This window comes from Tigriopus californicus, chromosome 9, assembly GCF_007210705.1.
Source record: "Tigriopus californicus strain San Diego chromosome 9, Tcal_SD_v2.1, whole genome shotgun sequence".
NCBI classification, from domain to species: Eukaryota; Metazoa; Arthropoda; class Copepoda; order Harpacticoida; family Harpacticidae; genus Tigriopus; species Tigriopus californicus.
Window position 1 is genome coordinate 2,076,817 of NC_081448.1, and position 12,227 is coordinate 2,089,043.

The 12,227-nt window shown below is 45.1% G+C and overlaps 1 protein-coding gene across 1 annotated transcript; it reads left to right on the forward strand.

Moving 5' to 3' along the window:
* Positions 1–8,930: 8,930 nt before the first annotated feature.
* LOC131887111 (solute carrier family 49 member 4-like) lies at positions 8,931–10,583 on the forward strand. Its single transcript, XM_059235635.1, has 3 exons — positions 8,931–9,767; positions 9,849–10,251; positions 10,322–10,583. The coding sequence occupies exons 1-3, from the start codon at positions 8,966–8,968 to the stop codon at positions 10,575–10,577; spliced, it is 1,461 nt and encodes a 486-aa protein (XP_059091618.1). The 5' UTR covers positions 8,931–8,965; the 3' UTR covers positions 10,578–10,583.
* The last annotated feature ends 1,644 nt before the right edge of the window (positions 10,584–12,227 follow it).

Genomic DNA, 12,227 nt, shown 5'->3' on the forward strand with positions numbered 1-12,227 from the left:
GGGAGGACGTGGCAAATGTGAATGTACGGAGAGAGTACGTATTGTGGCATTGGAAAACTTGACGTGGAATGGACGGGGAAAAATGAAGCGAGTCAGAGGCTCAATGGAATTGAGAAATGGGCTCTAATTGAAATCATGGGAACCAGGGGCCATCAACTCCGAGGCATCTATCCATGGACATCCATACACATAGCATGGCTCGAAAATATGAGTGTTCAGTCAATAATTCTTGATACTGTTGTTCCTCCCTCGATCTAAATCTCAGTCTTGAATGATAGCTTTACCAACAACAAATTGTGAGACAAGCTAACCTTTTTTGTGGCTGATCGATCACCGACAAACAATCTGCTCTGCTTATCTCTCTGTGAACGTACGTCGTATATCTATGTACGAGTAACACACCGACAATGAATGCCATGCATGCATGCCACGTAATAATGATCAAAATTGGATTTGTAAGCAACAAATAATGTGTGTTACCGACTGTTTGTGCCGAGGGCAGTGTAACCATTAGCAAGCCACGAGACTAGTCGGTGGCTAGCTGACTAGCCTGTTGACTAGTCAACACGAACCATCCATGGCTATGCCTGGTCGTGATGGTTTTCGTTTGACTGGACGGCCGACGTCCCTCCCTCGATCTCGTCCCCCGAATAATGCAGTTTAACTTTTTTTCCGAGTTTTGGTAAAAAGCGATCCTTCACGTGACGTAAACAACTTGCTCCCTCAGTCCAAGTTTTCGGTATTCTGGTCAGACGGTTGGATGAACCAACCCTATTGATCTGAGTTGATTGGTTGGCACATGGATGAGGGACGAGAATTTGAGTGAGAATTTCTCTCGGATTTGGCTTCGTGGCATTTTGGAAGACAAGTTTTTTTTTTAGGTGGTGGATAACCAAAAGAATTGCCTCAGGTGGATTCAACAAACAAGAAACCTGTTGTGCCCTGTCCAGTAGTTGGCTGGCTTACTTGTTCACTAAGGCAGATAGATGGTTGGTGGGTTGGTTGGTGTGTTGGTTGGTGAGGGTCGAGTATCTTGCTTTGCAGACCTTCAATGCAGTTGTTCTCGAGAGCGTTTTTTGAGGGTTTTCAGCATTTTGAAAAGAACTTCGAGCTCGAATACGTATTCGAGAGGGTCGTCGCCGTCCATGAGGGACGGAGAGGGAAAGAGATGAATGCCCTAAATGCAACTATTTGAAGTGGATCCCGGGGGTTGACAACAGATCCGTTTACAAATGCTATTGAGGGACTGAGACGATCAGACATGACATTCGACTAGGGAGGGAGTTGCATTTTCAAGGTTAGAGGGGAGCCCGAGGACTAAAGAAATGGCAAAGTCTATACTTTAGTGTTCTACCCCACCGTCCATGGATTCCGTGTACGAACATTGAGACACAGAGAAGCCAAGAATAAACACCAGTGGTCACGAGCCTGAATAGCAGGGACGGCTGTTAACGGATGCCTTCTCTAGCTCATGCTCTGTGAATGAATGGCAAGGCACTCGTGGGCTTGTCATGAGTTTGGTCTCTCTCTCTAAATTGTGTATTGCTTGGAACCGGTCAACCAAAAAAAGCAGATGTTTTTTTTTTGGTGTTTGGTGGGAGTCATCTTATTATGTGCTATTTTCAGGATCGGAGACAACAATTCTAATCCTAGACCAAGGCCATCCATTCAACGTAGACATACATCACATAGAAAGATTCTTAGGCTCAACAAACAGAGTCCGTCGAAAAGCGGACTTATTTCCTGTATTTTTCCAGTCTTACTGCACTTTAAATAAATACATACATTCAAAGAAGAAAAACAGTCCCTGATTTCTCCATTGACTTTCAAAACCACTTCCAATCCAGTGGTTGTCAAGACACTCATCGCCGTGGAGGATGGTCGATGATCTCTCTCCGGTGTTCACGTTTCGATTTATTGCAATTGCGGAGCACAAATTTACTCAAAATACCCTGAGAAGTGGCCTGACCCGGTTACCAAATTGACGGGGAATCAATTCCAACCCCGGGGCGGCCAACCGGCCGAGTCGTAGATTGGCTGATTGGTTGGCAAGCAAGCCACCAAATATCGGGGAGAAACCCATGTATGGAGTCTTTGGATTGCTCGAGTACGACCACGCCGTTATTGTCGACTTGTGTGCTGCTCAATCCTCCACTTTTTTCCGGCTGTCTTCTTGAGTGGAAACGTCAGAATTTCATGGCTTCTTCATGGCCTCTTCATGCGAAGGGGTAATCAAAGACAATAATGAGGTTTGTAAAATAAAAGCCCCGGCGCAAAAGAGAGAGAGAGAGAGAGAGAGCTAGCTAGGGAGAGGAGCACCTGAAAATAATAGACGCAAAAGATCAATAAACTACGTACTTTCCGGATCGATCATGGAGCCCATCATCACTGTTCATGTCCGTTCAGGAGAGACGCTCCACGATCCTTGTACATTTGTAAGGAAGCCCTTTGGTTGGTTGGTTGGTCGTCTTTGAGCTTTTGAGTGCGTCAAATCATGACTGACAACAGAGAAAATGATCCGTCCGTCCTCCTTTGGCTGGTCTTGACTTGAACCGATCTGGAAATTAAGCACTTTTTGTGAGTTCGAAATAGAGAGACATACACATTCACTCTCACACTCACACACACAATGTTTTTATTGCGGTCGATAATGATAGGGTTGTCTTTGGGGAGAAATCGCTCGGATTCTCAACGGTTTTGAATTCGGCTGACTTTGCATGTTGCATACTCGGTCAGGGTGATGGTTGAACACTTACTAACCAAGCGACCAACCAGGCATGAGCCCCCATCCAAGTTATCCCAGAAGATACTGCTATACCATGGCAAACTGTAGATGGGCAAGTGCACACACAATGTATGTACATTGCCCAAGAACCAGACCAAGTCAGGATAGATTGGAGTAAATCGAGTTGGGCTCTTCTTGACAGTTCACGGTTAGCTCTTATTTCATGGCGTCTTCCTTCTTTGAAGCCGAACCCATTACCAACAACTTACTATTTATTTAGTGTCGCTTCGGGCAACGAAATTCTCCAGACCTCTTTTGAAAATGGTAGTCAAGACTCTCCAGATCAGAGCGATGAATTGGAGGAAAATAAAACAACGTCCCTCAAAAAAAGCAGGTAATGGGAATGCATCATTAAGGATTCAGAACACATTCCAATCTCCAATCCATAATTGTAGGGCATGTCCAAAGGGAACTCTTTAGGTCAAGAACTAATGGAAACACCAACCTTGGCCCCGGCAAATCTCCTCCTTGAGAAGAGAGAGCGAGAGCATCATGAATGGAAAAATGATCTGAGCCTCCCTTGACAATGAGAAATGGCTCCAATATGACTCATTTTAATGCAGTCCCTGGGAGGGGAAACACGGATGGCGCTGATGGGTCCTCATTTGTCCTTGTTGGAAAAGCCTCATCAGGAGATCTGAGTCCGTGAAATCTGAATCTCTCGCCATCTTGGAGATGATCAAGAATCTCGTCCAACCGGCTACCTCCGATTGTCATTGTTTTTCCCTCACACTCAAGCAATGTTTAAACAGCGCCCCTTGGTCCAATGGGCCTGTTCAGACACAACTATCATTTGACCAAAGGAGGGCCAAAAACTGATTGCTTCAAAATTAACAATCTAGCCACAATCAATGAGCAACAGTTAGAGTTTTTGAGCCAAACTTGTCTTGGTATCGATTCAAACAAGTTCTAGAATAGTTCGTTGATGCGAGTGACTGTTTTTGTCTCATCTCATCTCTAATGAACAGGGGCGTTGTCCTTCGATACCGCAAACATCGGATCGTATTCTCTCCGAGACCCCTTTTTTTGACCAAACAACACGACATTGTTCGTCAATTGAATTTACAACCCCCATTTTCTTCATCGTCTTGAAGGTGAGTTTTCCCGAAATAGTTGTGCTGATAGCCATCACAGCGAGTGATGGTTGGTGGGTTGGCGAAGAGTTGGCTTTGTATAGCCTTACCAATTTGGCCATTGACAAAAAGCGACCGATATTCAGAGTTCAGACGATTGACAAGCAAAGCCAAACATACACAAAGCCGCAGCCAAGAGGGCAAGAGGGGGGGGGGGGCAGGCAGCATTTCAGCCCCACACTAAGGGGGTTGTTGCCTTTAGGTCGACGACAAAAGTCTACATGCTACACTCATACGAGCGGAATACGGGGTTATATCCAAGGACCGAAATCACCAAATGCCAACATGACACAAACGGTTTTTCGCATTTTCCACGGGGCAATTCGATTACCGTCCAGAAGGGTGCCGGCAACTTGGATGGAGGAAAGCTCTTGTAGGAGTGGACATCTCATCAGTCGTTCGATCGGAAATTTTGCAAGATTAGCTTTGCCTATTTGACGACTTGATAACTAAGGAGACTATTTTTGGCAAACCAAAATGGTTGCTTGATGTCCTTTTTCTTCAGTGGTCACCCTGATCAGTTTTTGGGAATTTCATGCAGCCCTTTCATTCCACTCCAACGGACCCTGCCCAATTGGAAGCCCATTATTTGGGTCGAGTATACAACAAACTGAGTGAAAAGGAACCCCTATTTGCGGCAAAACTTTGAAAAGGGTTGGTCGCTTCCATTCAATGATTTGGGGGTCCCCTGGACTCACATATACAAGATCGACGCATATATGTAGCTAGTAAATGCATACGAACAAACAGTCTGACGTCCAGGTTGAAATTTATCTGGAAGGTGTTCAATGATCTTTTAACAAGCTTGGAAAATTCCCATGAATACCTGGGTTTTATTGTTGCCTGCCTATGATTGCCTCGTCGACATCTTTTGTTCAATTTGTAGCATTTGTGGTAAACTCGAGCATCCAAGCTCTATTCCGAAGGACCCCTCGGAGACTGGAATGCCTTTCTTGGACATCCACACTCGACTCTCCATGGTTGATATCTCCGCGTGGAAAGGGATCAAATTGGGGAATGCCATCAACTTGGCTCAGTGGGAGTGGGGATTGATGGCAAACCTGTCTGTAGCCCGAACTGGGTGGCGATTCCTTACAAACCTCCAACAATCACAACCACGAACCGGCGGCACCCAAGAACGAACCCTCTTCCCCATCTCTCTCGGGGGGCCATCGTTTCGGTCAGACAGTGGCTTTCAAATAAAAGTCAGCAATTCTGATGAGTTTGAGTAGAGAGCCAGGAAGAAGAACGACCGAGGCTTCTTATGTCTTACCGGCACATTGGGATTTCATCATCAAACCAGAATCCTGGAGCGAGAATCCGCACTTTGCTCGCATATGAACTCGCCCCGCCGACCACCCGAGGATGCGGATTCCTTCCTTCCTTATGGAATGTCTGTCTGGTCTACACAAACATTTGGGCACAAACCTCGAGATTTCTCCCGATACGTGTTTTCCAAAGGCCGTAAAGATCGTTACAAAAGTGTCATGGAGCTGTCTGTCAAGATCCTCCGAGCCATTGTTCAAGCTTCCATGAACTTTGATTGAACTGGGTACGTCAGGAAAATCTCGCTAACTATGTTAATAGGTTTCTTTTAGCCTGAAGTCTTCGCCTTGGCTGCGCTGATGACGGAAGGATCCCCAAGTCCCCACAAGCCGTTTCCCCTGTCACCCTCCTTCCCAAGGGAGAAATTCAACAAGCCTAGAGGAGTTTGTTTGCCAACCCTTTTCAAATCCCCTCTCGGTGCATTTTTTTGTCCCGTGTCCACTGTACGTGCATGTACTAGTACAGTAGTGACAGACGGGAACAAAAAGTAGTTATGGAGGCATCTCGCCGTACCCATATGCTTTTGTTTTCGAAAAGATTTGGGGCGGTGCGGAACGAAACTCGAAAAAAAAGCCGAAGAGGAAGGAGGATGTGGGACGACCCGAGCAGTTGACGAGAACGTGGGTCCGGGCAACTTGATTGTATGAATGAGTATCGCTTTTCTAGGGTTAATTTTTCCCAGCCCTCGTCGGGGAGTACTGGATATTGTTCCCTACGTGCGACAAACAAAGGCTTTTATTCAGTGTTTTCCCGACCGAGGGGTTGGGATTTATTTACCGTTTATTTGTCACTCCAACAAGTTGTCCTAACCAAAGTCCCGGGTTTGTGTGAGAACGTATGTGAATCTAATGAGGTCCTATGCTAATGGCGGCATCCCCTAGGAGTCGTTATGATGATCATTCAGAAGCACTTTTTCGTCTCTCCCCTTCTCTCAAGTCGGAACAAAACCCACCCGAGTAAACAATGGTCCACCTAATTAAAAGCCCATTTGAGACACAGTCAAGACCGACCAGATCCTCATAAAAAGTGACTTTTTTTAGCAACATCCGCACTTTTGCCAACCACTAACGAACAGCAGATAGTAAGCATGTATTTTTACAGACCCCTCCCGTCGTTCTCTTCCTTTTGGTGCTCTGGCTCGATCAAGCTAAATCAAGCAAGTCCCAACCCCATCCATTTAGAAAAAGGATCTCGAACAATGGAGAGTCTGTCCGCTCTGTTTCTACCCGATTAAGAGTCTTGATGGATTCATTGTACAACACGTACTACATTCTAGTGTTACTACGCACATGGATGTAGTATGTAGGCAAGCTACTTTTCGTTTGGGGTTTCATATCAAGCATTTGAATAAGAACTGAAGATCCATGTTACAATTGCCCCAAAATGGTCCGTTGTATTGATTGGCTATAAATGTGCATGGACAAGAGAATTAATGGCGGCTAATCAATGACTTGGAAGAAAAGAACACTTGGGTGTCCTCATTTCTCCCATTCCACGTTTCCACACCCCCGGGGAGATGTCTGCATTATTTTCGGCTTGATCTTGGGAAGTTTGGGGTTAATCCTGACAGAGCTCGGGGCTTTGGAGGTTTCTAATTCCCGGTTCGGATTTCTCCTCCAAGACCACGTCCTCGGTGAAAGTTCTGCTTCTCGGTACAACAATCAAGGACTGGAAGCCTCGATTCTCTTCTTCCATAGCTCAATTGGCATATTGATGGTGTTTGAAGATAGCAAAAATGGTGAAGGGAAGAGCAGAGGAAAACTAAGGGCGACGAGAAAGCTGCACGCAGCCGTGGACTTCTTAAAGGACTCAAATTTCTTTGAGTCGTGAAAGAACCTCTTCCAACCCATTATGAACTTGAAGATAAGTAGTGACCTGCCATTCAGAGCCCGAATGGCGAGTCCACTTGGTTCGTAGAAGCTTTGCATGGTGTCGGGAAAGGAGTCCAAAAGGTGGTAAGATAAGACGGGATAGTAGGATATTCTCAGCATGACAAGTTTCCTTGCAATCAGTTTGAGGGTTCACAGGGTGAACGACGTTCCAGTTAAGAAGACAAGCTTCGTCAAGACGGGACATTTTCAATTCATCCAGTGCGCCGCGTAAGATGCACGGATTAAACACTAAATGTGTACCAAAAAGACCTCTGCCGACACCGAAAAAAAGGAAGCGACTTGGGAAAATCATTTCTTACCGAGAACCTTAACATATAATTCTGCATTCTATGGCGAGCTTCGTTTTAGGTTTAATTCGCCGGTATGAAAAATCTCTGAAGTAGAGGCTCATTTTGGTCAGTGTGTGAGGTGAATATAGGCCAACCTTGGCAGACGAACAGTTGGTAAATGAGTTGGGGAAATGGGGTGTTGGTGAAGAAGCAATTGTACCCTTCAAAAAAACTTCAAAGCATTGCTCTCAAAACACCACGAACAGAGCGCAAAGACAGAGAACGAGAGAGATGAGGGGATGCAAATTCACAAAGCGGGATGATTGTGTAGCTCACTGGAATTGCATGCATACAATAATTGTTCTCCCACCTTTGAGACGAGGAGGACGGAACAAAAATGTGGGAGAGCAGAGCATTTCTAGTAGGAGAGGATTTAGAATTCTATTTTGACATTTATTCAACCTTTTTAACCTCAGTTAGCACGCTCAAGCCACAAACGGACCATCGTCGTTGTATTCCTCCTCCTCCTCCTCCTCCTCCTCCTCCTCACCATCGTCATCATCCTCATCATCATGATGCGTGCCAGTAAGTTGTAACTGAATTGGATTCTGTTCTGTTCTCATTCTTCTTGTCTGCAGAGCACAAACGAGATCTGTATACCACATCAAATAGACATCGAATTACTCGGAATTGTCTCTCATGAATAAGAAATTGAACTATGATTCCCGTCAGATCAGAAAAAAAAGATCAATTCTTGTGGATACGTAGGTCTCGGGGTGAGACATGTGTCAACAAAAAGATGAACGAGGCTATGAACCAGGAAAAAATGGACAAAGAGCACTCATCGAAGCATGAAAACTGACGAGAATGATTGGCAAACAAAATGGAGGTTGGAAGCTCTTCTTTGTTTGGCACGCCATTTCCTGCAAGATTAAGACCATTTGATCCTTTACGTATTTTCTTGGCAATTATTCACGGAATTCGAGTCACGATCATCCAGGGTTGCCCCCGATGTATGACCGATATCTTATCAGATAAGATCGATCCATTGCTCACTGATCAACATTCGATCCAACGGGTTTCTCCCCAAGGTCGTAGGGATGAAGTCAAAAGCAACGGGAAATGTGCTTGTAAACATCTCTGATAAGGCAAGCACTTTCGTCCGGAAAGACTCCCTGATGTTGGAAGATGTAGAAATCCAATATTGTACACAATTCCTTGAATAGGCCATGGAGAATCGTCATCGGAAGGATCAAGTCCATCCAACTTTAGCGGTATCGTTTGATCTCACAGGGCACGCAAGTCCAATTCATCAAATGACCGACCCTGCATACCATTATGAATATGATCATCAAGTGGAAAAGTCGTTTACGAAATGACTTGTACTTTGACTAATAACAAGCCGAGAAGCTTGCAATATGTCCAAATCTTTCATTCCACCAAACGGAATTGCCGAACCGCAATGTGTAATCTAAATTTCCACGGATGCTACATCATTAGGCTGTTCAAAAGTACTTCTATCTAAAGTTCCTCGTACACTTTTTTACTTGAGTACGAGCAATGGAGCGAGACGACACTCCGATTCTGGGTCAAATCGTGGTGAAAGTATACGGAAGACGATGGTACATTTTGGCCTTGTACAGCTTCATCTGTTGTTGGCAATGTGCCTTGTGGAACACGTGGTCTCCCATCGCTCAAACCATGAAAGCAGCCTTTGGCTGGAGTAACGGCGTGATTGCACTCTTGGCCAATTGGGGATGCATCACCTACTTGATCCTCATTCTACCCGTGGGCTGGCTCATGAAGTGGTCCATGAGAGTCTCTGTGCTCATGTGTGTGGGACTGATGCTTCTGGGATCTGCTATGAGATGCCTGCCCATTGTGCTGGACATCTCCGACTACATGTTCTTGATTCTTGCCCATGTGAGTGCGTTTTTGATCGGAATTGCCGAGATTGTGACCATGTCTGCAGCTCCAGCCATCTCCGCTATTTGGTTCCCAGTCCAGGAAAGAACCACGGCCACGGGAATCGCTCAAGTGGCCAATATCTTGGGCAATTCGGTGTCTTTTTTTGTTGATGTGGAGCTGGTCCAAGATCTGGGAAATGTGACGAGTAACGTAACCAACGAGGAGAAGCAGGAGATGAGGCAGGATGTGATGACTCTCATGTGGGTGATGGCGATTCCCAGTGCGGTTTTGGCACTATTGGTATTGGTCTACTTTCCATCCAGTCCACAATATCCGCCCAGTAGATCATCTGGTGAAGAGAGACTGGGATTCTCCGAAGGCGTGATGAAACTATTGAAGAATTGGAACGCATGGCTTATCGCCTTGATTATTTCCATCCCAGCTGGAACCATAGGTACTGAACCCTCCCTTGACGATAGTCAATATTCATCATGTAGTCAGGTCCAAGAACGTTCGTCTTATTCATTTCTTTTAGGCGCTTGGTTGTCTCTCCTGGTGGAGATTCTACCCAGTTTTTGCTTCGACGATGAGGATTGTTTGACCCAAGAGTGGGTGAGTTGGTTGGCCATCGTGACGAATCTGGCCAGTTGTGGTTGTGCTTTGATCATTACTTACTTCACGGACGTGTTCCGGGGCAGAATTCGTGGAACAGTCTTGATTCTCTTCGCGGTAGGAACAGTAGTGTTCACGTTTCTCACTTTGGTCACCATGGAGATCTTTGTGTTCTCATCCATGAGTACGACCAAGACTGCCATCTATATTTTATTGGTTGTGGGAACCACCTTGTCCACAGGTGTGATCCCACTTTGTACGGAATTGGCTGTGGAAATATGCTATCCAACCGCTGAGGTCGTTGTTGGGGGTTGGCTCTCTGTTTGGTACGTACGCTTAAGGGTTGTTCCGGATTTGGCAATGCCTTTTATAACTCAGATCCCTCGCACTTTCCAGGATCAACTTCATTAGTATGATTTACTATTGCATACTTGACATTCCCGATATTGGCGTGGACTGGTTAAATTTCACCCTCCCTTTGTCGATGGTAGTATCTTTGATATTAATGTTCTTCGTCAATCCTGAGTACAAACGAAGTCGCGTAGACGAAGTTGGTGACGCAATTTTGGGCACCCTGATACAAAACCAAGTTGAAGATGACGATTCACTCCTGTTCAATGATGTCAAGTTGAGATTACAATCAGATGAATGAAAAATATTGAATCTCTTTTTTTCGTGTTTGGAAGGCAAGAAGAAAGGCCACTTTGAGATCGAGGGAGGGGAGCCATTCAAATGTTTTAATTGCTTCTCGACGAAGAAATCTCATTCCACATTCCGTGGTCCATAACAAAACGGGAAAAGTCCTAAAAAATTAACCACACCACCAACAAGGGAAAATGAGCTTTCCACACACAGCCTACTATGCCACGTAGTGGAGAGATAGATAGGGCGCGCAATAGTTCCCAAGTACTTTTTTCAATGGTAGTTCGTCCTGTCGAGTGGTTATGGTTACCCACTGAAACAAGGGAATTCTTTCCCTCGGAAGTAGAAGGCTGTTTGCATTTCATTTAATTTTTCCCCTCATTCTTTCTTTGAAAATAGATACAAACTTGCTGATGGGGGATGGATAGAACTGGAACTGCAGTCGTCGACGTCGTCTTCACAGTCGAAATAGGAGTATGTGGCTGTGATTCTCTATCTTGCCTGGGAAGTGCCATAAAAAAACTTAATTACAGTTGTCCTAGATTAAACAATGATTCGAGCCCTTCTCGTGCAATTCCTCAGATTTGAATAAGAGCATCTCTTTGTTGCCAACAGTGCCTTTTGATTCTCTAGTGCCTTGCATATGATTCCTTCCGGGGCATGAGTGGTTTTGACCTCAAATTGGTTTATGGCGAACAGCCTGTATGGCAAAGCTGAGGTTCCGTCTCTTCTTCTTACGCTCCTCTTTTATGTTTCACCCAGGAGTATAATGAAAAAGTTTCTTTTAATTAAGCAATCGTCATTGAGGCGCGAATGTTAGCGACAGCCTTTATATTTCTCTTGGTTTTGCTCATCTCTCAGTCTTAGTTGAGCCAAGATCGTCCCTCCCTCACCTCTCTAAAGTATGTACATAGGTACGCAGTGAAGGCCCGTTCATTCTTTCTTTCTTCTTCGCTTTCCGAGTTCTCTTGCGACTTCTTACGTCATTGCTAGAAGGAGCCTCATCTTCCGCATGAAGGAGATCAAGAGCAGCTGGAATAAAGAACAAACCAGAAGAAAAGGGTTGGGAGAATGTTTAAAAAAAGGCTTGATTGCAAAATCATGGGACAAAAAAGAACGGAAACTTTTTCGATCCTTTCAGCGATGCCACTCTCTGCCGGATGTGTTTTGACTGGGATATTTGTTTTCTAATTTATGATTATTTCCCTTCTAGTCCCCTTTCCCCTTCTTTTCTTGTGCCCTGATGAGTTCTCTTGCATTTTGTCACTCTCTTGAGGAATCAAAAGATGTTTTTTTTTACTACACGAGGGGGCTTTCCAGTAACATGATGTTCTTCAAAAGTCACGCACTTAACCTTTTCGCAGCGAAGAAAACAAGCCAGCCAGGGTTCCTTACGACACGATTTCACGATTTGGCGAACGTCAGAGGCCCCTTGAAAACGATGAGGGTGGCGAACCTGGATCAGGCTGGTTAGGCTAAGACCATATTTAAAGGCCACAGACACTCGCACATACTGTAACAAGCAAAGGTTGTGGCGTACTTTGCATTTAAATTGTCAACTTTAAAACTTTTTCGCCTCCCCCTGATGGAAAAGTGTGGACGAGAATGCGAGTCGACCCCTTCCATACCGTGCGGTGTGTCCCCATTTTTGTGGGCTCCT